This window comes from Pleurodeles waltl, chromosome 4_2 (assembly GCF_031143425.1).
Source record: "Pleurodeles waltl isolate 20211129_DDA chromosome 4_2, aPleWal1.hap1.20221129, whole genome shotgun sequence".
Taxonomy (NCBI): domain Eukaryota; kingdom Metazoa; phylum Chordata; class Amphibia; order Caudata; family Salamandridae; genus Pleurodeles; species Pleurodeles waltl.
Genome location: NC_090443.1, coordinates 748,359,450 through 748,386,421, shown reverse-complemented (window position 1 = coordinate 748,386,421; position 26,972 = coordinate 748,359,450). Strand labels below are relative to the sequence as shown.

At 40.6% G+C, this 26,972-nt stretch overlaps 1 protein-coding gene across 1 annotated transcript in view; it reads right to left on the bottom strand.

Annotated features, from left to right (window-relative positions):
• Positions 1-26,972, bottom strand: part of VAV3 (vav guanine nucleotide exchange factor 3) — a 1,144,177-nt gene that overhangs the window by 35,241 nt on the left and 1,081,964 nt on the right. The window contains exon 26 of the mRNA XM_069232407.1: positions 9,183-9,334. Within this exon, the coding sequence (XP_069088508.1) occupies positions 9,183-9,334 (152 nt within the window). The remainder of the gene's footprint in view (positions 1-9,182; positions 9,335-26,972) is intronic.

Genomic DNA, 26,972 nt, shown 5'->3' with positions numbered 1-26,972 from the left:
GCTGTTGGGAAGCCTTTTATGTCACTCAGTCTCAGATCAGGAGTCCGAAAGAATAGCCCTTTGAGTCACTCCGGGGTCCTGGGTTCAAGATGAGGTCACACATCCAGTTCTTCTTCCCCAGGTAAGAGGACAGCGGGTCATAGCACCAGTTCCTTCAGAGCACCAGTACAGGAGAATACCAGTCCTTTCAACAATGCAAATTGTCCCTCTTCCTGGCAGTATATCCACAGGTCCAGAAATGTACTGAAGTGGTGGTGTCTGAGATCCAATATTGATACACAGTTGTGCCTTTGAAGAGGGAGAGAAGTTTCCAGAGGTTTCCCTTTGAAGTTCCCAGGCAGCCTGTCTTCCCTGCCCTGGCTCCAGCATAACTACAGGGGGTATGCAGCACTTTGTGTGGAGGTTGACAACAACCTGTTGAAGTGTAAGTGGGGCTGTGCCCAGCTCCTTTCTCCCCTGCTGCCAGTGATGTCCCATCCAGGCACAACTACACTCCCTATTATGTAAGGCAGTTTAGGAGGATTACACAAAACTCAACTGTCACCTACACCCAGTCTTGTGACCCAGGTGCAGGCTACAGGCACTAAAAGGCTAAGGATCTCAATATGAGTTTGGCGGTCAGACAAGCCGACCACCAAACTCATGGGAGGATGGCACTGTCATGCCGCTGGCACCCCTCCCACAGGTGTATTACAATGTTTCTGCCAGGCTGACCAGTGGCAACATTGTATTATGCATTTCTGCTGACTGGCGGGAACAGTACTATGATATTGGCCTTTGCCCCTTTAAGGTAGCCCAGGCCAATACCGTAGCACACAGCACCATCAGAATGCGCACTGTCTCCCTCTATGGTACCCAGCACTGGCTTTCTACCAGCCTTTCCGTTGAGGAGGCCCCGCCATGGAAAGCCTCACGGAAAGCTGAGTTTTAATCAGCACAGTGGCTTTGAGTTCTGAGCCACCGTGGCCGAATACAACTCAGACCGGCGTCAGCCCATCAGGAACCATGGTCCTTGAGGGGACGGGAGTACCCTTGCAGAGCCGCCCCCCAGGGTTGGAATGTGGTGGTTAGACCGCCTGGAGTGCAGCTGTCTGACTATCACTGCGAGTGCTGTGGTCTGATCCTCACCGCAAGTGTGGCGGTCTCAGGACCACCACACTCATAATGAGGCCCTAAGGCAGAAAAATGCCAACTTTTTAAAAGTGACATTGTCAGAATCTGACACCACATGTTAAGACTTTAAATTGTGATCCCAGAGACACCAAAAATTAACTGGGGCCTCCTCCCATTTGGAAATTACACTTATGAAACTTAACAAGTTAACTCCAATGTTATTCTATGTTATCCTACAGGAGAGATAGGCCTTGCAGTAGTGAAATATTAATTTAAGTGTTTTTTACTATCAGGACATGTAAAACTTAAAAGTACATGTCTAATCCAAAAACCCGTATTCCATCTTTTTATGATGTGTCATCTTATTCTGGAGACTCTGAATACAAATTCAATATTGACAAATCCTGAGTTCATGGCGTTTAATAACTATTGTTTTAAAAATATGTTTAAATGGAACTCTATGAAAATTATTGGTTGAAGTATCCTTTATTCCAATTCAACCAGTGAGATGACTGAAGTTTTTTAGAAGAGAATAAGGGTAAGATCAGTATGATGTCTGAATATTGGCAACACCACTTTCTATATTGATGGAGGAGGCTTGACACTACAAACATTATAATGCTACCTATTATCAATTTTCACCTTTGGTTTCCAGTAAAACTGCATTAACATTTTATTAAATTGAGTTTATCTGGAACAATAGGAAAGCTTGCATATCTTTCGATAGGTTTAGAAAACCTAAAGCCAATGGTGGCATTCATTTTACCAACTTCATGAACCATCATTCTGCTTGTATACTCAACTAAAGTCAGGAGATTCTTATTAGGGGATACTTTCCAAAGTCAAAACATCTAGGATAAATGTTATATTCTTTAGATATTTCTTTTACTTTTAAGGATTTTGTTTGAAAGTTGCAAAATTCCAAATCATGTTCTTCCTATGTAATTAATCACTTGAGGTTTATGGCTACACACATTATTTCCCAAACTTGCTCAGAAGCCCAGGATCTTGCAATTTCTCCCATTAGCTAAAATACAAAATGTAAGACTTAAAAGTCTTATACCTGTGAGATTCGATAGATAAAGCCATTAAGTATGTTAGTAATTTAATCTTAAATCATCAGTTTATGTCATTTTACAGCTCGGCAAGGTTGACACTGTGTCAAACCTATGCTTAAAGACTTTGCTGTATGAACGGCAAAAGACTTTGGGGGTCATTCTGACCCTGGCGGCCGGTGACCGCCAGGGTCACCGACCACGGGAGCACCGCCAACAGGCTGGCAGTGCTCCCTTGAGCATTCTGACCGCGGCGGTTCAGCCGCGGTCAGAAACGGAAAGTCGGCGGTCTCCCGCCGACTTTCCGCTGCTCGGGAGAATCCTCGCGCTCCGCCGCCATGGGGATTGTGACACCCCCTACCGCCATCCACCCGTCAGGAACAGAATGGTGGTAGGGGGTGCCGCGGGGCCCCTGGGGGCCCCTGCAGTGCCCATGCCAATGGCATGGGCACTGCAGGGGCCCCCATAAGAGGGCCCCGCAAAGTATTTCAGTGTCTGCAAAGCAGACACTGAAATACGCGACGGGTGCCACTGCACCCGTCGCACCCCTGCAACTCCGCCGGCTCCATTCGGAGCCGGCATCCTTGTTGCAGGGGCATTTCCGCTGGGCCGGCGGGCGCTCTTTTGGAGATCGCCCGCCGGCCCGGCCGAAATGTAAGAATGGCCGCCGCGGTCTTTTGACCGCGGTGCGGTCATTTGTCGGCGGGACTGTGGCGGGCGGCCACGGCCGCCCGCCACAGTCAGAATCACCCCCTTTGTCACTATCTAGCTCGGAGTGGATAGCACTGTGCTGATCCAATGCTTAAAAACTTTGCTAGATAAACAGGCATTTGAGGTGAGCAACTCTAGAGTGTCGCTGGTATTACAGAGTGCTCCTTACTAGAGCTACTCTCCACCTAAACTTGGGAACTTCCCAGAGTTCTCTATTCTTTTTTGCATACATATATATATTTAGAAAGATAGGTTACAGTGTGTGTTTTTTCATAATAGCTTAATGCCTGTATTTATAATTGATAGAATTATGTAAGAAATAGGGTTATTAGATGCAAAGGATAGAAGCCCTTCACAAGTAATAAATCCACAATTGTGCTTACACTGGGACCCAAGAATCCCATAGTAGTACTTTACTCTCTTAGAGCAGTGAAGCAGAGCAATCCAAGACGGACTCAAGGATGGTGGTGTGGGCTAGTAACCCCCGCTCGCTGGTATGCAACAACAACACTCAATACACCATTGCCCAGTCAGTGCTTTTTCTTTAAAAAAGGAAAAGTACTTCCGTCAAACACATACTACTTAATCGCCTGCATTAAGTTGCAAATATGTACATCAGACGGCTAGAAATACATTTGGTGATACCATCTTATCATGTCACACCACGTGTGGGCCCGGAACCCTATATCCACTGTACCCCTCATCTATACTAGATAAAACATCACATTATAAGGAGGCCACCATCAATAAGGCAGGCCTAGAACCTTTGTTAATGGGTCACCACGTTAATAAAAATAGCCACATGTCATGATTCAACACTGCATTTCCATTAAATCAATGGGACCAATATTAATATTCAAAATCATTCATTTTAAAGGTAAGCATTGACCTAGCAACATCAACATTGTAAATAAAGCATTTCAGTTTGAAACAGGTGTGCCACAGTCTTTCTTTTACTATGTACATACTGCTAATGTAGCCAATCGACTAACCATAAGAGGTTCCTGCAGTTCAGAGCACAAAAGTATAAGATCCAGCTCAATTTGAATATAAAATCAATGAAAACCTCTTCAGCTGACATATTTTTAGGGCTCCTGTGGACTTTGGCTAGTAATAAAATCAATCCATGAGGGCCTCTATACATGATGCAGCCCACCAAACACAGTGGAAGTGTCACAAACTGGGAGTGTGCTTGGTTATGCCCTCCGAGCAGAACCACAAGGAACAGATATACAAATGTAATTCCCTCAAATGGGATCATGGGGTGCTCCTCGCAAGAGTAGTGAATATTTTATGAGAAGTGTTAGAAATAGGGTCTTTGGTTGGCAGTCAGGTTGCCTCCTGTCCCAGCAAGGACCCTCACTCTAGTCAGGGTAAAGGAGAAACACACCCGGTTAACCCCTGCACACCCCCTTGGTAGCGTGACAAAAGCAGAAAGGCTTAAACCAGAGACAAGGTGCAAAGTGTTTGAACCAACACACACAGTAATACAGTGAAACTCCACAAAATGAACACCACACACGTTTAGAGAAATAGTATATATTTATCAAAATAAAACAAGACCAAATACAATAAAAATCCACCATAAACACATGCACATAAAAAAATGACTTTTATAATTAAAAAACCCAAAAAAGTGCCTAGAGGCACAAATGCTGCAATCTAAGGTTAAAGCGTTGTCGTGACGGAGTTGTTTCCCACAATGTGATGCCACTGGTGCACATCACTGAGTCGCACGACCCCCAGGTACAGTACCTTGGCAAAACATGTGGAAAACGGGCCGGAGCATGGAGTTGGGGTGCGAGGCATCGCTAGATCCGATGCAGCGTCAGTTCTGGTGCTGAAGGACGAAGGAGCAGAGGCATCATGAAGAGGCGTCGGGTCCTTGCTGCCGAGCAGTGGAGGTGAGGTGGCAGCAGTTGCGAGGAGTTGGTCCCTTGGCACCTCCAGCAAAGACGAACTCTGGTGAAGTCATGAGGCTGCGAGGGAGACCTCACAGGTCGCGATTACATTACAGGGTGACAGGAGCTGCGATGGGGTTGGGTGTCACAAACATCAGATATATGATACTCCAACTCACGAGTTTGTGCGGCCATCAGCGGCTGCAGCGACGATGGGCCTACTCTGACAGTGGGGTGATCGCACCATAGCGAGGTCCACAGATCCAGGTTTAGGTAGCATCACAGGCTTCGTGCAGTAGCGTCCTTAGCACAGTTGCACAGATTCTGGGGACAGACAACACACCACACCAGGATACGGCTTTGGTCCTTAGGGACACTTTATTATATGCCAGGGGAGATGTGTGACCCCCAAGGGCAAATAATAAAGACATTTTGTTGCTTAACCTCCAACAGCTTGTCCCTCCCTGGGGAAATTGAGGAATTAACAGCAAATCACCATGGGCCTGATGTATCATCACGGCCCTATGCGATTCGGAAATAGCGATTTTTAAGAAATCGCTATTTCCGACTCGCAAAGTGCCATGTATCACATTTGCGAATCGGTAATAGCGATTTCTTAAAAATCGCAAATGCTATTACCGAATCGCAAATTGCGATACCGGCCCCATTCGCAGCTATGGGCCTGTTTCGGGGACATGTAAGGTGCACGTGTGCTTTAAGGGCATGTGTGCTTTACATGTACAATTTAAAAATGCATTTTAAATGCATTTTAAAATTTTGCACATGGTTACCACCAAGTTCAACTTGGTGGTAATTAGCGATTCCTAAATGCCCAAATCGCATTTAGGAAATGGCTTCATACATGTGCTAAGAAATCGCAAATAAGGAATCCTTATTTGCGATTTCTAATTTAGAGAGTCGCAATTTGCGACTCTCTAAACAGGGTTGCAATTTTAAGGAATCGCTATTTTAGCGATTCCTTAAAATTGCATTCAGAATGTATTTCATACATTCTGAAATGGCACTTTGCATTCGCAAACAGGCATTCGCACCGTTTGCGAATACAAAATACTTTCATACACCTGGCCCCATATGCTTCATTTTCAATTTTTTTATTCTAGGGAGCTAGACTTCATAGGCCCATTTCTCCTGACCCATATGGCCGATTTTCATTACTTCTGTGTTACTCTACTCCTTTTGAACATCCCTAGCCACAAGGAGAATTTTTGTCAGGCATACTGGCATCCAAAAGGATGCTTTTTGTAAGGAGCTGAGTTTTCTGGCACTATGCGCCACAATTGTCCTCTGTCTGGGTACCTGGTGCTCTCTTCTGCTTGAGGGGTGTCTTCTAGTTCCAGCCACCGTAACACCTGCCCACCCACACTCCCCAGTCCCTTAGCCACTTAGCTTCTTGAAGAGCATTTCTGTGTCAGCAGAGTCAATTGCCAGTCCATAAAACTCTATGAACCATCCAGGGTTCCCCAACAGGTCATTTCCTCCTACTGTCCCTAGGAGGGCATAATGTGGCCAGTGTCATTTGCCCTGGAGAGACCCATCCTAGTTTTGGGGATCAGCTGGAGTCAAAGACCCAAATGCCATCCTTAGAGGACATCAGGTGGCTTTTCCTTCCAGCTCAGCATTCTTTTGGTGTCATCATTCCCAGATCCGATGTCTTCTCAACAGTGTTTTCCCTTGTGCAGTGACCATTAGGCTGAAGTTGAAAATTCAAAAGCACCTGCACCCCCGGTCAATTCTAGGATGCAACATATTCACTTCACCCTTAGCCAAACCTTTCTTCACAGCATTATGTGACAATCCAATATAGTGACTTCAAGTTATTTGTGGAAAGAGCTCAGAGTTTCAGCTCCACACCTAGCTGGCACAGCTGCCTGGTTCCTACATACCAATATTTCAAATTTCAAAGGAGAGACCTTCCTTTGTTTGAATCAGAGATTTGTCCCTCCTCCTTTGTTCCAGTTGGCATGGGTTGTCCCAGTCCAGTAGCAGTGTGACAAGCTAATTATCAAATGCAGGTTTCCTCCACACCTCTTTCTTTCCCAGGAACTAGGTCAAGCCCTTCTAAGTGTTCTGTTGTGTGGGGAGGCCTTTGATCCCTCCATTGCAGAACAGAGTTATTCACTTAGTGGAATGGGGGGACAAAGGCCTGGAATCGGATTCAGAACTGAGCCAGCGTAATATGACAAATCTTGAAGTGCCATAACAAGTGTACACAGAGTTTCAGTGACTATAAATCTACACTTAGGGTGCAAGGTTATCCCCAGACTGGTATCTCGCTGCACCCTTCAGCCTAAGTGGAGCGAAACTATTTTAGTGCAGATTTTGCCTATAATAATAAAACGCAGTCAAAGCACCACAGACCATTAGTAAGCACTACAGATTTACACTATGAATTCCAATTCACACTATATGGTCTACCACTGGACAGTAACAATCCCTGGAAAGTCCATTGTATGACAGGCTACCTAAGGGCATATACCAGGTAATCTCACATGGGCAGCCTGCACACGCGTTTGCTAATGTGTTCACCTTGAACCAGCCCAGATCCTCTGACCCTAACTCCTCAGCAGTAGCCTTATCTTAAAAGCAGACACTGGCAGTTACCACGCTCAGTCCAATTACTGTGAATTTACCCTGAATGAGACTCAGGTGTTGTGACTTGCTCACAGTAAAAGTCCAAAAACCAGGTAGTCTGTTGAATAAAATGCACAGGGATAAAGAAGGCAGAACTCGATTTGCTACAAATTCATATTATTTAGTTAAGAATACCACTTAATATTGACTTGCCAGTTGTGGGTTTTTTTCTAATCTACATATATGCATTTTTTACAACTTTGTACGGTTTCTACTGTGTTGATATCCATTTGTAATTCTTTTCTATTATTCTTTTCTATTTTTTTCCTCCTCAAATAACAATTCCAAAATGCGTATTACATGAATTAGCTACATATTCTTTTCCTGAAATACTGAATCACCTAATCGTGATGTATTTATTCTTGTAGGTACTTTCATAGTAATCCATTGTCTCATTTGAATCAATTGATCACTATTGCTACAATTTCCTTGTAGTTTATTTTTTAATAAAGCAGCTTTAAACAGAAATACATGCTAACAATTGAATACATGTTTGGTTCACTAGGGCATGCTCAAAACATTACATTGTGGCTTGTTGTAACTGCTAGCTACAGTTGCTGTACAAATGCACTAATGTGAGTTGTTTAAAAAAAAGATCTTATGTGTGCAGCACATGTAAGGTGACTCTATATACAGGTCCTCACACTGCGGAGGGGCAGTTCAACTCAAACACCGAAAGCAATGAAAGTGGGGCAAACGTACTCATGCCTCCATCCTCAGCCTCCATACAGAAATGGGTAAAGGAAGGCATACAATCTGGCCTTAAACTAATAGAACAAATGTCATTATTTGCAAAAGGACATGAAGGTGGAGAGAAATATAATAAGTCAAAGGAGTGAAGAGCTACACTTTAATTTGTGAATTACTGCCTTGGGAATGTGAAATAGAAGAGCTTAAAATATAAAATTTTAATTGAGGTAGTTTTTTTTCTATTGTCCTTGGCTGTTTTTTTTTTTTTTTTTTTTTTTTTAGCCCGTTATACGTTTCTAATATGTCCTTTGACATGTTTTATTATTTTGTAATAGTACTTCTAAATGATTCAAAAATACAGATGGAGGCTTTCCACTTTCAAACATTTCTGTGTCTTCTTGTGGTCTCTGCGCATAACGATTTGCTTCTTACTACTACTACTACTACTAATAATAATAATAATAATAATAGCATTTGAAAGTACAGAGTTTACACCACAAACTGAATTTTAATATCTACTTCAAGAATAGTTGTTATTATACACCAATTCAGAGGAGAATGAATGGCTGATCTGGCCCTGCTGTGACTGTAACGTGGCCCACATATCTCGGTGCGTGGCTCAACCTACAAACCAATCCATCAGTCTTACATTCACCATTTTCATTCATCCATTTATTACACCACACACTGTCTGAAGGTTGCTTTAAATAACATATTTTTGCAAGTCTTAGGAGTAGATTGTACACATTTTTCTTGGAGCAGAGCTAGGACCACTTAATAAATTCCTGCGAGAATGTACTGAGAGAGCAGAATTCTTTAACTACAGAAACAACACTCCCATTTCCCAAATGCCAACATCTATTGCATATTAAACAGTATTTGTTGAATGTACTGGAAAACTAAACACAAAATAATGATTTGAAAATGTAGCCTAGAAACGCACTTTAGAACATAATTTAAGCGGGCTGATGGGATATAATGGTGCACTTCATTTAATGGGTGAGTTATTCATTTTAAGACGTGGGAACATGAATGGGCTCGCCACTACAGCCACCCTTACCTTTCCATTTGCCTCACCCCGCCACCAGCCATTGGCAGTCATCTTCGTGTAAATCTTCACAACATCGCCCCGCAGCAAAGACAGTTCTCGCATGTCTCGTGCACAAAAATCATACCTTGCAATGGCTATTCCCATCACTTTAGGACTTAAAACTGCAAGGAAACAAAACACACTGCGATTACACAAAACAATCGTTACGTAAAAACGAGAACGTTTCGAAACACATTGATGATATGTTACAAGAATGGCCAGGCCAGAACATGCAATTCTGCAACAGCGCAGTACGATTTTCCCTGAATAGACGAATAGGCAGACTAGTTTCAATAACACATTCGCACTGCCTGAATGGTGCAAAAATTGTATTTTTGCACAATGAAGGTACTATAAGTTTTTTAAATTTTTTATCTGAACTGGAGGGCACGGCGCGCATCGATTATATAACGCTTAGTGGGAGTGAAGTTTGTGTAAGTGATACTAGGTTATTCACTAGAAACCATTTATCATGATTGTATCATGATGCTTAAACACATTGGCTTCTGCATTGATCCTGTTTGTTGCCATGTATCTGAATGAGTGTCACATATCCTAGTATAGTTCTCTTAGACCTGGGTCATGCCCATAACGAGCTAATGCCGAACCCCTCAGAAGAAGTTCCCGTCCAAAACTATCACAAAGCATAAGGTCACAAACCCAGCTGGTGTCCCCCAGAAGAAACGGAATAGCAGTTACGAATTTACAAAAACTATAAAACATCCATAAATCTGTCAACAGAAAAAGCGGAATGTTTTTCTTAACATATCAGGGTGGGCATATATCTGTACCAAACAAGGTGGGACAGGCCGTTTACTGCTCCAGGCATTTCCCGGGTGGGCTGGAGTCCTGGGAGGCCAAATCCCAGGGCAGCGTCTGCTACCTTTTTCACTTCCCCAGCTTCTGAGGTTAATTGTAGCATAGAGGGAAGCCTTCAAGAGTGATAGAGAGAGGGAGAGCCAGTGCTTAATTTGTGCTTGTTGGTTCCGGTGCAGAGCACCAGCACTTATTTGTGAGGGTCGGCGCTTAGTTTTCTGTCTCAAGCATTTACTGCGAGCAAAAGACATGTGGGAAAGACGGAGTAAGAGATAAACAAAAAAGCGTCAGAAAGGGGAAAAGCAGAAAGCTGCAATAGTGAGGTGAAGGGGAAGGGAGTGGCTGTAAATGAATTGAAGAGGCCCGAGGTGGCTTCAGGATTACGCTGCCTCGGTATTATGTGCTTGCACTTATAATTGGAGCAGCCATGTGTTTAAGAGGAGAGCTTTGAGCACCGGCACCTTTTTATTTACAAATTAAGCACTGGGGAGAACAGAGAGAGGAAAGTGGAGAAAAAGAAATCAGAGAGCAGAGAAGAGACTGAGGGTAGAAGGAGAGACAGAATGGGTGGACAGAAAGAAAGATTGCAAGAGAAGATGAAGGTAGTGGGAATGGCTTGAGCATTCTTGCCAGGGATCCTTTTGGTTCCCCATCTGGGCCTGGTACCAAATGCAGAGGTATATTGTTAGAAAAACAACTCACTGGTCTGATCATTTTGATATGCTGTTGTTAGAAATCGGGTTTCTGGTTAGCAGAGTTCTGCACCTTATTCAAGCAGAAACCACAATCTTAGTCAGGATAAGTCAGATACACAACCTATATTAACCTGTGCTTACCCTCTGGTAGCTTGGCACAGAGCAGTCTGGCTCAATTTAAGAGGCGATGTGTAAATTATTTGTGCAACACTGCAAACAGTGAAAACACCATACAAAAGGACACCATGCCTGGTTAGAAAAATAGAGTTAATTTTATGAGTAAAAAAAGACCAAAATGATTAAAATCTAATAAGCAGAAGTTGAGATAAGTATTTTTAAAGATCAAAATGCAATATAATTCTGAAAAGCATAAAGCGCCAACTAGGAATATCTAGTAGCGCTAGACTGGAGTAAATCCAAAAGTTCAGGCTGACCACGATGGGGCATGAGTTGGATACAGTCCCAGGTAAGTCCTGCTGAAGTTTTACAGTCTCAGAAATGAGCCAAGAAATGCATTTGTGGGGAAGAAGTTAGTTGTGAGCAAATAGAGCATCGCTGTTGGTGGTCAGTGGGTGCAACGAGTCGGCTGGGTGATGTGGAAGGGTCAGACTGGAGCCCCCTGGTAGCGAGCAGCAATGTTTGCTGTGCCAGAGACTAACTTGTGGTGGCTCATGCTGATTCTCGCACCAGCTGTGCAGTGGGCCCGTTCATGAAGCCCAAAATCTGAGTATCAGGAGCCACAAAAACAATTTTAAGGGCACAGGAGTGGAGGGGCACCTCTTGGAGATCAAGAGCTGGTTGAAGATGGGCCCAAGAGCTGTAGCAGGGGCGTTAGAAGTCTTTTGTGTTTCTGAGAATTTGAAAACAGGAGACAAGCCAGCAAACCCTTGGAGTCACTTTGGTTCTGGGATGGAGAGATGCAGGTCAAGTCCTTCTTACTCCCAAGAAAGAAGGCAGCAGGTCAGCTCAGCAAAGCAGGAGTCCAGCAGAGTAGCAGTACTTGTAGCAGCACAGCAGCACAACCACAGGTCCAGGAGTCTACTGAGCTAGTGGTGGCAGTGGTCAAGTTATGCCTTTGAAGTGGGGGGGACTTAAAAGAACGGTCTTCGAAGTGTACAGAGCCCCTCCCTTCCTGCCATGGTTCCAGGCTCACTGAAGGGTGGTATGCAGCTCTCAGGGGTAAGGCCCACCCTTCCCACCCATCCTGCCCAGGATGGCTCATCAGGCTGTGGATAGCCTATCAATCCCCCAAAAGATCCCTTTGTGTGTGGCTGTCTAGAGGGAATACACAAGCCCAGCTGTCACCCCACCCCAGACAGGTATTGGACAGGCAGTAGACACCAAATGGCTAAAGTAAAACAATGCTGACTTTCCAAAGGTGGAATTGTCAGAACTGCTGTTTAAAATCCGACTTCACCATAGGTTAAATTGTGAGTCCAGAAACTTAACAAACCTATTTGTTCCTGATTGTGAATTACACTTCTAAGATGTAATAAGGTAATCCCAATGTTCTCCTATTGGAGCGATAGGCCTTGCTGTAGTGAAAAATTAATTTAGAGGGTTTCCACTACTAGTATATGTAACAGTTATATGTACATGTCCTGCCTTTTACATACATCTCACTGCACTGTGGGTCATATAGGGCTTACCTTAGGGGAGACATTTGTATATAAAAGGAAGGTCTAGGCCTGGCAAGAGGTTTATCTTGCCAGGTCAAAGTGGCAGTGTAAACTGCACAGACAGGCTCTGCAATGACCAGCCATGGTTGAGGGGCTACTTAAATGGGTGACACAATCAGTGCTGCAGGCCCACTAGTAGCATTTACTTTACAAGCCCTGGGCACCTGTAGTGCACTTTACTAGGTACTTATAAGTAAATGAAATATGCCATTTGAGTATGAGCCAATGTTACCATGTTATTGGGGGGGAGGGAAACACTAGCACTGGTTAACAATGGTAAAGTGCACAGAGTCCTAAAGCCAGCTAAAACAAGGTCAGAAAATGGAGGAAGGCAGGCAAAAGGTTGGGGAGAAGACCATCCTAAGGCTGTCAGGTCTAACAGCTGTTTTTGAAGGTGTAGACATTTTGTAACCCCTTTATGAACAGATTGCATGATAAAATGCTAGCTCAAGTTTAAAACGTAAACAATGTACAACCAGTAAAAGAAAAACATTGTATTTCTTTGTGTTTGCATAAAATGCCCAGTGTAATATAGACTCTAAAGCGATGGGTTAAAAGCATTGCTTTATATGGACATACAGAGGTGTAGCATGTACATTCACGCAGGCTGGTGGGGTCGACTGGTGAGGATCCCCATGTGGGAATCCCACAAACATCCCAGAAAGCCCTTTCACTCAAGTCAGCTTCATAAAGGTTGAGCAACACTTTCCACACGTCTTAAGATTCTGTTCAATGAGAGAATTACCCTAACCCCAGTACACCAACCCTGCTAGGGATGTATAACATCAAGTTTTCAAATGTCTGAGTGATTTCCTTGAGTGCACAAGACTAATTCCAATACCCAACAACTACCAATAAGCACTGTATTAACCACTAACCTGGTGTTCTAGAGTAGTGTGCTACCTGCTGTAAATTACATAAGCACCATAAGCACCTCATCAGGAATAGAATACGCTAAACAAACACAATTACAGTGCAATATAATATGTTCCCGATGAAATGCTAAAGTCACTATAACTAGGGTCTAGATTTACAAATTTTCCATGCAACACAGCACAGCATCCAACTTTGCTGAGCTCACTAAGCAAGGGAGAAAACATGGTGTAAAGCACATCTCCTAATATTGGCCTGCTGCTGCTATCATCCCCTGAACTGACACAAAGAAGGCTAAGGTGATTCTGCGTGTCTAGTGTAGTATGTATACTAAACAACGTTTTCCATTCTCAGTACAATCGTTCTTGTATTGACACACTCAGAGGTTTCTCACACACTGTATGCGTGCTGAGCACAGCACCACAAATGCAACACATTGTTTTTTTCCATGAATTTAAAACACTTCCCCTTGTCTGTGTCTGGTTTATGTAAGAAGTCGTTTTTTTTACACTAAGCCAGGTCTTACTAAATTCCCATATTGGGCTTTACATTAAAATGTATGTTTTTTGTGCTGTTCCATTAAGGATACGATCATGATTAGCAGGAGTAGTAGTGTTTGCGCAAAATCTTGTTTTAAAAATATCAGGAGGCAGAAGTATCAGAAAATAAATATCATGATACACAAACATTGTGATACACAAATATCATGATGCACAAATATCGTTGACAAGAATATAGGTTTTTTGAGGTATGTAATATCGTTTAAAATAATATCAATGTTGTTAATATTGTTTTCCATATTTTTAATGTGTTTTAGTTGATATTTAAAATTTAATTTTATGTGCTATTATCTGCAATGCCCACTTGGCACAAACAGCACAGAGCATTACTTGACGTGAAAAAGGACACCTTTAAGGGGACAAAATATCTTTTGTGCTGGAATGTAAATAGCATGCACTGCTTTGTGTCTGTGCAAAGCCTTAGCAAATCGTGGCCCATATTCATCAGTTTCTAGTCACTATGTTTGGAAATTATTCAGTCACTAACAGCACAGAGCCAAATAAACCCTAACTTATAAAATGTGGTGCTATGTAATGGTGAATGATTTGCAAGGATGCAGATCATCCATTCTTCACACGCTCCACATTACACCTAATAAAGGATTCTGCTAAAAGAAAATCACTACCTTCTACACAACTCTTATGTAGTGAAAGCAGAAGCAAAATGCTGCAATAGCTGCAATAGAATCATCTGTGGACAGACAATGCGTTTGGCAGCATGAGATTCATAATCCTCTGGACCACGACGGCTCCCAGATCTTACAAATGCCAGTGAATGGAAAGAAACAGGACCCTGATGAATGCAACACCTACTGTGGGGGTGGTGGCTGCAGTATAAGCTATCTGGTTGGGATACCTGGACGCTAATCCTGGAAAGGAGAATAGCAGAGGGCTGTGAAGTCCAGTGCACTGTGAGTTACAGTCTTGGGACCTAATGAAGATATTAACCTGGGTAGCAGCATAGCAGCACAGTCTAGTGTTTAAATAGTCATCTTGGGGTGGCCTACATCAAAAGTGTAAGATGCAAAGGGTATTTTTTGTCTTAACCAGTGAAATGTGGTCCCATAGCTTTGTTTTCATGCAGCTGAATGTGAATGGTTCCAAACAATACTGGATGAACTGTCAACATTTATCAGGAGTCTGGGCCATCATGCCAAACACGTCAAAGTCAGCATTATGGCAAAAATGAGTACTATCATACTTAAGATGCTGACAATATGCCACCATTAGCGATAGGGCCATGATTAGCCTGCAGTAGGTAGTGTTTGCACAAAACCTTGTTTTAAAAATATCAGGCAGAAATATCAGAAAATAAATATCATGATACACAAACATTGTGATTCACAAATATCATGATGCACAAATATCGTTGACAAGAATATAGGTTTCTTGAGGTATGTAATATTGTTTTAAAGAATATTAATAATGTTAACATTGTTTTCAATAATTTGAATGTATTTTCATTGATATTTTACTTTTATGTGCTATTATTGTTCATATGATGATTATTCTTTGATATAAATCATCATTTTAAGTGATTTCGAATGTTTTATTTAATTTTTTATAGTAATTTATAGTGTTGTAGTGGCTTGGGCTTATAGGGGGATAGGGTGGGAAGTTACACTAAGAGTGTGAACTATTTAGTTGATGTAATTATAAGATTGATATTTATTATGTAAATCATGTATTATTTATTTTTGTATTATATATTTATTTTTGTAATATGTTATTTGTGGGCTGTTAGGTGTGTAGAAGTGTAGGGTCCAAATAGTAATGAAGTAATAATTATTCATTGTTAATTATTTGATTTCAATTATGTACCTTATAGAATACTCATTTAGTTTACTTCTATTTTAGTTGCAGAATGCTAGTTTTGTAGGGTTATTGGGTGGGACGTAATACATTAATAATTATTAAATTATTAAATATAATTTGTGAATTAATAATTTACCTGAATTTAAAATTATGGAATACTTATTTATTTTAATTCTACTTTAATTCTATTTTAGTTGCGGCTACTAGGCTTGAGGGCCTAGGTTGGAAAGTAGATATTAACTATGAATTCTTACTTAATGATTTAATTGATTTTAAATACGTAAATTATGTAAAAATGAATTTGACTTTTTTTACTACCAGGGCATGCATAACTTAAAATTACATGTCCTTCCTTTTAAATACATTGCATCTTGCCCCGAGGGCAGTTTAGGGACTATTCTGTGAAGTTTTGGGCCTGGCAGAAGATTTATTTTGCCAAGTCTAAATGGCAGTTAGAAAGGGCCACAAGTTGCAGTGGTAGAATGAGGAATATTTAAAGGGCTACTTAAGTGGACGTTCCAACAGTGCCACAAGCCCACTCGTAACATTTAATTCATAGGTTCTGGACACATGTAATACCACTTAACTAGGGATTTACAAGTACATTAAATATGCAAGTTGGGGACAAAGATAATGTTAACATGTTTTAAGAAGTGAGTACATGCACTTTCGCACTGCTTATCAGCGGTAAAGTGCCCCATAGTCCTAAAGCCAGCAGAAACATAATCAGAAAAAAATAGTAGGGGTGAAGGCTGTGATCATACACCAGACATATTGTAGCCAACATCTACTTGAAATTATTTAAATCTGATCCTTAACTGGGATGTAACACCTGATCACAGATTGTTGATAGCAAAAACATGATTCTTATTTCTAATCCAAATACATTTGGCTATTTTATTAAAAAGATATTAGAATGGCTAATCCCAGTCAGGAGAATTTTAATGTGGTAGTTTGTATTAATTCATTAAGTGACCTAAAGTGACCATCTGCCAAATATCTTGTTAAAAAAGTCAGCAGGTGAAAACTGCTAAATATGTATAGTGTCCCAACCATTATTTGTGGGAGAGTGCTCCGTAGAATTCCCAGGCTCTCCATTCCCAGTTACCACAGGTGGTCAGTAGCTATGTGGTTGATGAATCCTTTGTTTTCTCCCCGGGGTGACCAACAAATAATTATGAGGATGCAGAAAGGGAGATGGTCTCTATTTAGAACAGGAAGCTACCCACCATCTTTGGATTCTCCAGTTTGCACTTCTCAGGCTTGTATTACATTAAACCAAGGTTCAGAATTACTGTGTGTTAGTGCAGGCACTCATGCAACAGAAAGCAGGACAATTTCATGTAAAGTGGTGCAAATGACAGCATTGATCAATTTCACACAAAACATGAATTTAGTGCTGAAAGCTGACTTAAGTGCAGCACTGAATAGATTCTGTCACTTATGCAAAGGTGGTGTCATGCATCATGCCTTGAAATAGATTCTTGCCCCCACTCCAAGCCACCTCTGCTCTTGGACATTATTTGCCAGCATTTCCACCATTTCCTCAGGGCATTAACACTTAGGATGTCATCTTCTCTGGTGATAGAAGTCATGCCACTCATGACTTTGGTTGTTATAAGTGTGCTTCCCAGTTGTTACCCCTTCATCACCAGCAAAGGCAATCCTGTCCCCATGGTTTCCTCTACAGAACTGAAAAACGTCTTCAAGATTCATTCTTTGAATAAAAGACCATGACAAAATAACAAAAAGTATCCAATAACCTCTGGATCTGATCTTGTCTGGCTCAGAGCTTGCAGCTATTGAAGGACCATCTGCTCACTGCATCCACTGTGCCTGAGCTTTCACTGGACACATTCTTTTCCACTGGAATTATGTGTGTTTAAAAAACATTCAAAGTCTGACGGCAAATACTTTGACTATACAAGATCACCACTCATTTAAGAGAGGCCACATGAGACGATATGGTAGCCCAATAGTACCAGGGGTCTTGGTATACCAAAAATGATATTCTCAAGCAATTATTTCTATTTTCTTTATAGCATTTGATCATAACATCTAGTTTACTTTCTTTGTTATTTCATTTATCAAATGCTTATCTGCTAAGTTTGGTTGTAACTCTTATTCTAGATGTACAAATCCATTTTGTGATGACAATTACAGCAACTAACAGAACCACAGAGTTTGCAACAACAAAACGGACTTTAGTGTATATGAAACCTATTTGCAAGTCAGAGTATCCCTTACAACTTTCAAAATTGGTTTAGGCATCAATTAGGAAGGAGTGTGAAAGGGTTTTTCCCCTAGTTGTAAATCGGTATGGCAGTATAAATGGTTTGCGGCCACACTTGAAATTGAAATTACAAACCTTTAATAGGTTACATAACACCTCCAAGGAGGTGAAGACTGCTTCATAGAGGGGAAGGCATCCCTTCCTGGATGCTGTTCAATGACCTCGAGGAGAGTAGGCACTGGGTTCAGTAGACCATTTCCTGCTTCTACAGATGTGTTGGCAAATCAGAAACTTTCTTTAAACCAGCAGTGGTCCCTCTAAGGAACACAGGCTGCTTAAAAAAAAGATTTCCATTTCTGAATGCAAACACACAAATGGTGATTTACTGTTCCTTGCAGGCCACCATCTTTTTGTTTGTAGCAAAGCAAATTGGGTTGCAAATAGAAACCTGTCTAATTTAAAACCCTTAGGCAGGTCATGCTGCAACTCATGCAAATGGACATTTTGCAATGTGACATTAGCACATAGCTCATATCACAAAACCATAGACTTGTCAAAATAACCTGTGTGACCTGTCTCTTGGTACAGTCAACTTCAATTTAATTTGTTTTGATTATTTAAATGTATTACTGTTTTCTGCACACAATACCCAATATATTTTCTCCTGTGACTCCCTTCGGCCAAGGCCTTTGCTATCAAGGTTATCACAATACAGCCTTATTGAAACGTGTTTAGATTTTGGGTCTTTCATTTCAGTTGTGCCAAAGATCATATCCAGACTGTCACCTCTCTCTTCCTTTGCCTGCAGCTTAGTTCCTAACAGTAAAAGGGTGTATAATTTCAAACATCAAACTCTTTTGTTCGAACACTGGAATGATATAGAACCTGCTTCTGCACTGAGGAGGAGCTCATACATTATGAACTTGTGCTGATATTAGATCATTTCTCCTGAGATAACAGCAAAGGCAGTAACTGAAAATAATGAAAAGATTCATGTTTTTCAATAGAATAAATAAGACTCACTTTAGAAAGACATACTTTTCACTTAACCTTTATCCAGAGCGGCAGTGATTTAATAAAGAAGACAGCCATGCACTTTTCAAAAATGCCACTGAAAAGGACAAGGTTAAGATGGGTCTACAATTGAGTTGGTTATGTGCGATTACATTATAACATTCTGAACTTCTTTGACAAATAGAATCGGAGACACAACGTTATCAAGTTATTAGACTTATTCATACAAAATGTAAACATTACATAGGGTGTAATCACTTAAAATAAATATTGACTTGAAAACCTAAAACCTGTAATATAAAAAGGTGCACAAAGATCAATGGTCTGAAATTGTTTATTATCACAGGAAATAGGTCGCTCATTGCGTGTGACGGACAGGGGGTGTGTTTCGGCTAGCTCATTAAGAAGATAATTTTTCCTTGAAAACGGTCTGAAATGGGTTTTTATGGGGTAAGTCTTAAAACTACTTGCAACGACTCTACAAGTTTAAATATTTTGTACGTAAGCCTCCTCTTCACACAAGAGATTTAAGCCGAAATGGTGTACTGAAGTTTGGTCTGAAGGTTGCTGGAAAATGTTAAAATGTATTTTTTAATCAAAGGAGTCAAACCTGGACTGTTATAATTTAACAGAAATGTTGATTCTTGGACAGAAAAGAAAAATGAATGCACCAGTGATCCACTGGAGGATACTCAAACAACCGATTCATTGCTGTTCATATCACTATAAAAAAACTCAGTTCGAGCATTCCCCTTACTGAAATTCTGACTGGCATATTCAGTGTCAGAGGAATCCTGATGCATATATTCCAGGCAGAGCAAGTATTTTGGAATTTTCTGTACACATTAAATAGGATTTTCCTTTGCTACATTCACAGACACAAAATCTGATAACATTGAATTACACAGGACATTACTCTGGGGCACAACAGCATAGAGAGCTTTGCATTGTCACAGTAAACTGAGGATCAGTAATTCGTAGTAAATTATATTTAGGAGTGTTACCCTCTTGTACAATATCACTATGGAATGTACTTCTCGAGAAGCAAATAACCTGTGTGACCTGTCTCTTGGTACAGTCAACTTCAATTTAATTTGTTTTGATTATTTAAATGTATTACTGTTTTCTGCACACAATACCCAATATATTTTCTCCTGTGACTCCCTTCGGCCAAGGCCTTTGCTATCAAGGTTATCACAATACAGCCTTATTGAAACGTGTTTAGATTTTGGGTCTTTCATTTCAGTTGTGCCAAAGATCATATCCAGACTGTCACCTCTCTCTTCCTTTGCCTGCAGCTTAGTTCCTAACAGGAAAAGGGTGTATTATCCTGATGATAATTTTGATATCTGCTCACATTAGGGGCTTTATCATTCTTGTGACTTTCTGATGAGAATTATTTTGCAAATAACATTATTTATGATACCACATAACACTGAATTCAATGTGGACACTTATTATGCTTCCTCAGCACAATATTTATAGTAGGTGAGAATCGACCCTGACTCATAGTGTATGATGGGCATTATTTTTTCTGTAAAACAATGCTTAAAAAGGGGGTACTTGTTCTCTTGCCACTCCAGCATAATTTTTAGGTCTGGCTTAGAGACAGCCTTAAGTATCTTGCCAGCCTGATGCAATCACAAATAATACAAAAATATTAACTTATTGAGCTATTCACATTTTTCTTACACCAACCACAGCACACAGCAAGAGACACGGGTCAGTCCACTGCCTTGCAGTGAGTGATGGCTCTTTGCCTGATCACTTGTGCACATCTGTCCACGGAGAAATGTGCCTCAGCTCCAGGGCTGGAGTTTCACCTCATTCAGAAAACCTATTTAATTACCATATCAAATCCTGTAGTACCAAAGAAAGATAACTTTACCAAAATCAATATTTCATTGCCAATGGAGGATTACAAAAAGCATTTGATAATGAGATTTGAAAATGAGACATTCTTGGGTACCTCCAAGAGTCTTTGACAAGAAAGGTTTTTGTGTTTGTAATTATGATGGTCGATGTCAAAAACACAATCTGATTGCAAGTTGAAAGAAAACAATATTCGGCTTTTGTAAAATTCAGCGTCACAAATAAACATTACAAACACATTACGCAGGTAAATTAATATTTTAAGGTGAGGTATTACTTTACATTGTAAAACATAAATAAAGATAGCATTAGGCACTTTGAATATGAAAACGGAATAAAAAGAAAAGAGGACACAGAGTATAGAAAAACTCGTAACCGAAAAGACTAAGCACTCTGTGATTTGAAAAACGAAATTAATTGATAGTCATGTGACATAAATAAAACTGTATGTTCGAATGGGAATTAATGAAGTGTGCTAAATGAAAACATACATGTTTGGCAAAAACGTTCCTATTAATGTGTTCACATTTCCTGGGGTTGTCAATCAAATGTACTCATATCTATGAGGTGTTTATCTTTTTAAAACATTGGTTTTACATAGGGATATTTCGAACTATCTTCAACCCCCTAAACAGGAAATGATATAAGGGGCGAACATAGAATGCAGTTTGTTTATTTATTACACCAGCAAAGATACGTTGCATTTTCTTGTTAGTATAAAGTGAGATCAAACGCAACTCTTTATTTTCTATTTGCTGCTGTGATATAAATTAATGTATTCTCACCTCTCCATAATATTATTTTGTGTTTCAAAGATTGAAGGCACTTGACAAAAAGGGAAAAAACGTATTGGTAAACAGGGGAAAAGCTAGACTTTTACATAGGAGTCAACCTTTTATTTGAGAAAAGAACAGTGCGCCCTGTTATACTGGACATTTATGTGCTTTTTAAGTACTAATTAGCTCGTTGACAGGAGATAACATGTCCAATGCAGATGTAATGCCAGCTGAGCGGGAGGTTGAAGCTTGATCTGATCGCTTGCTGCCTCACTCAAGAAACATTGAGGACTTCCTGTTTAAAAGTAGAACATCGAAGTCCACTTAGGCAAGGAAAAAACATAATTGAAGACACCTATTAGGCTCTTTTAATCTAGCGTGAAAACAAAAGTGAAAAGATTCGTTTTAACATGCAAAACATGGACTTTTAAAACAAAAAGTTAAAACATCTTCTGAGGGCTGTCGGGAAGCAAGACTTGGGTGAATGACTAGTTTTGTGCAAAACAACCGATACACTTTAAAGTAATCCCTCAACTCCTCATGCTATGCATATCTCTTACTCTTACAAGGCGTGGCAGAATGGACAGGGGACAATACACAGCATAAACAATCAGTGAGGTTGGCTGCAAGTGTTGATCTAAGTCCCAAAGTAACTATGTCCGAGAGGTAATGCACTTCTCAAGGACACTTTGGATGCAGGACATTTTTCTTTCATACAGACCAGACCACTACCAAGCACTGCCTGGGGTATTTCGAAGTGATACTTGATATGAGATTTTATTTATTTACATGCAGCAATATAAGCTGCTGGATCTGAGCGTCATCCTTATCTGAAATGCAGAGTAAACTCGCAGTCAACAGAGGCAGCAACAATGCCATTTTAATCAGTGTTGTATTTTTTGACGCATGAAAGACATATATTTTCTGTCAGGTCTTCATGTACAAAAAGGTTTCCTGAGATCCACGTTATCTAGAAAGGGTGTATGTTGATGACCTGTTTCCCCTAATCTCTGTCTTTTCAGATGTGAAAAATTCAAACTATAAATCTAATCTTTCATAGATAAACATATTACTTTGCAGTACTTCCCAAATCTTTGTAATGGGAAACTGAGCACCACTTTGTGATGGACAACTTGAGCACATCTCTCCACAACTACCATTTCCACATCTCGTGATGGTAAATGCTTGGAGGGCCATTTCACAATGTCTTTTATGAGAGTTACTGTGACTTACTTCTGAGTTTGCAGGATTAAGCTCTATTTATCCTTGGAAAAAATCCTTTGGAGCTCACGCCTCAAAATGAGAATAGCCTTTTGCTGGCACTTAGAAACGGCTGCTGGCAAACCAGAAACATTTTTAATTCTTCTGTTTAAAGGTTCAGAAGACCTTCCCTAATGCAAATGGAGACCAAGAAATACCAGTCGTCTTTGTGAGACCATGTCATAAAAACACTACTTACTTAAAAGAGCGGGATCATTTTGACTTCGTTTGTAATCCTCTGTATGTAACTATACATCAAGTGTGCCAAAAAAATAACAAATTAAACGAGTGTTTTTTTAAGACATCCCCTCGTGCATGATATGATGCTATCTCTGAATAAGTAGTTCTGTATTCACAATAATTTTAGATCTTTTAAACAACGATTAAGCCGTGCCCTTTTTCATTTGAATTCTTTGTTTGCCAGAAATGTTAGTTCTAGTAAGATTCATGAAGTCTCTGACACACAGATGTTTCATTAACAGAGAAGGACTTAAATGCAAAGAGCAAATACAATTTGGGTAAAGAGGGGGTCATGGAGAAAATATGAAGAGAAAGCTATGTGTTTTATTAACATATCTAAGTGGTATTTACTTTTATGTTTTTAACATTCTTTGACAGTTCTGACAGAAAATACCGTGACAATAGAATTCAAATGCAACAATCATTGCAGTTTACCTCTGATGTAAAAGTTATCCTGCAATAATGTATAATGCGGTAGTTTTGATGCTAAAAACAGTTTGACACTCTGTAACTTTCAATATGAGGAATTGTTAGGCATACATCTTACTTAGTGTATCAAGTAAGGATTCTGTATTGGTAGAAATAAACGTTTATTTTTTATGCAAAACATTTGCTACATTTTTCTCTTTGAAGTGCTACCTAAATTGTATAGCGATGTAGTTTCCTGCACATTTAATCAGAGAGAGGTTCTAAAAACTGAAATATGTTCACTTTTTATGAGTATGGGATAAATTAAAGGAAGGATGATGTCTAAATTGGTGCTTGATGAAAAGATGATGTTGCATGTTGAAATGGTTAATTGCATTTTGATAAATTCTGAAAGCATTGCATGTCAGTAGCAATTTTTAAAGAAAAATCAGTTATATCTTGTCGTGCAAATTTAAACAAATGGATTTTGTTGCAGCAGAAGCAATTGAAAAATAAATTTAAAAAGCAGTATAAAGCAGTACCTGACCAGAAAGGAGCAGAAGAAGGGGGGACAAAGCTGTAGTCTGGAGAAGTTACAAAAGAAAACCCACACAACAAATGGGGGGCTTAAGGAAAAAGAGAGAAGCAAGATAACATTTAAACGTTAGCAAGTGTTGTATGTAATATCTTAAAACTATAATATTGTTTAAATCATGTGTAAAGGGGAAACACATTTCCCCCTTGGAATTAATGAAAGTAAAATGTTATTAGAGTTAAGATTCAAAAATATAATTTCATGCTTTAAACATATTCTTTATGCACATATTGTGAAATCACATAAAATAAAGGAGAGTGGGAAGTGACAGCTACAAGGACACACGCAATTGATCAAAACTTGTAATATGTGCAAACAGAACAGTTCTTTGTTTTCCTTTTATAAGCAGCAGTTTGTGTCAACCCAAAATTAAAATGCTGAGCAAATATAATTCTAGAATATAATATTTTCTATTCCAGAAGTTCTGAATTATGGTTGGTTATGGTTGATTTCACAGAGTGGAAGTAACTTTCAATCTTTTACTTGAATTTGTACATTTTACTACGAAAAATGCATTTTCTCTGTTAACCATGTATATTGATTGCCACAACAAAGCTATAGTTAGATGGGAGATATCATAGGAAAACACTATTGTTTTGCCATTAACTATGGCACTGTTTGTCAAATATGTGTGACACTTTAGTAAACAAAAGTTCATCCACCTCAGCACCTTCCTGCATAATTTCACACTGATCCTTCAAGTGGGGCCAATAAATTGGGGTAGGGGGTTCCAGGAATGCAATTTCCAATGTTAATTCTCCTAGGAAACTTTGCTACCCAATACAGAAAAAATGGCTGAACAGATTACACCAAAGTAAGTAAAAAATCTGAACTTTACTTAGAAAATGTCTTTTTGTGATTTAGGGCCATACGTACGAACACATTTTCCCATTGACACAGAATGGGAAAAACTCTTTGCTACATCTGGCCCTTAGTGTACAATCGTTCAGGCTTGTTTGAGAAATTTGCATTTAGAGAGGGGCTCAGGATGGGAATGAAGGGGTTAAAAAGTTAGGTATATCGGGACTGTTGTTGTTCAAATATGCTCTGATAGACCAGTTTAAAGGGGACCAGGGATTCCTGATTGTCAGGCTACAATACGAACAATATGTTGTGGCAGCCATTACTTGACTCAGGGATATGGTCACTACATATTGAAAAGTAATTTAGTAACTATATCGGGGCAGGGTAAGCACACCCTGATATTCTGGGACATGTCATGGGTGGTCCCAAATGGACCCTCCCTCCCTCCCTTGATTGGCTGACCATGACATGGACAACACTTTCTGGCAGTCATTACCGGACTTGGGAACATAGGCCCTCATTTAGACTTTGGCAGTCTTTTTAGAAGACTGACAAAGCCGCAGGCGCTGAAAGATTGCCAGTGCTGCAGGTCTTAAGACTACCGCATTACCACTGCCTTCAGATTTCTGCCCGATATTGGAATCCGACAGCAGTCCTTCTGGCAGTCAGCGGGGGAAAAGGCAGTTCCACCGCTGGCAGCACCAGGCAAAAAGGAACCACCCCCTCCCGGGTGACCTCCTCGACGGACGATGTAAGTGATCATCTGACAGGTGAGGGGTGGTGTGTGCGTGTGTGAGTGCGTGTCGTGAATGCAGGGGGTGGTGGGGTGTATATGTTGGTGAATGCGGATGGATGGGGTAAGTGCGTGTGTGAAGGGGTGTGACTGGGTCTATGCAATGCAGGGGGTGAATGGATGCATGTGGGGGACGGTGGAGTGAATGGATGCATGCAGGTGGGGGTGGGGGTGTGAATGGATGCATGCGGGTGGGGGGGTGAATGTGAGTATGAACTGGAAGGAGAAGTGAATGCATGCTTGTGAGCGGTGTTTGTGTGTCAGTGTGAATGGGTATGTGTGTAGGTTTGCGTGGGTGAATGTGGGTGTGTTTGTGTGTAGAAGTGTGTGACTGCATGTGTGCAGGTATGTGGAAGTGTGTGGAAGTGTATCTTGCATTCGGTCTTGCATCTTGTTGCCAGGATGCAAGATTGGCAGCTTATTCTGGCGGTGCGATCGCCACAAAAATGCTGGCGGTCTCCCACGTCGTAATAGTGGTATTATGTTGTTCGCCCTGGTGGAGGTGCTCACCTTCAGCCCGGTGGACTGCGGAAAAGCAGCGGGACAGGTGGAGTATTGCCAGTTTGGCTTCGGCCAAACCGCCAAACTCGTAATTTGGCAGTCACCAGGGGTTGTAATGAAGGCCATAGTCTTCACTGAAATGCACTGTAGTGAATAACAGGTTCTGAGAGCAACAAAAAGGAATACATATGGTAGGGGCACAAGTTATAGTTACCTTAGGAGGCACATTATATAGTTTCTTGAGACAAGTACAATTAACTGTTTAATTTCTATGGTTTTGTCTGTGTAAAATCTGAACCTAAATATAAGTCCCTGTAACCATAGTTTTATGGGTCTGGAGTGGAGTACCTATGAAAACAAAATTACATTTCTTCAGCTCCTGAGTGCAGGGTCTTTTACTATGCTGTTTAAGAGGCAGTGTTAGAAATGGGGTTTCTGGTTGGCTAGGGTATGCACCTCAGCTAGGCAGAACTTACCCACTCTAGTCAGGGAAAGGGAGTTACACGTCCAAGATAACCCCTGCTCACCCCCTTGGTAGCTTGGCACGAGCAGTCAGGCTTAACCTGGAGGCAATGTGTAAAGCGTTTGCACAACACACACAACACATGTGACGCAATATCCCTACCACAAAGGAAACACAACACCAGATTATATGAAAATATACTGTATTGTACACAACGCAATTATCAGAACAAACATCACATATCAGTACTATCCTGCTACCTTAGCAGTTGTCAGAACGTTACACATTAGTTGCTCTGCAACCTTGCAGTAGTCACACATTACACACAGGTTACTCAGTATTCTGCAACATAAGCAGTAGTCA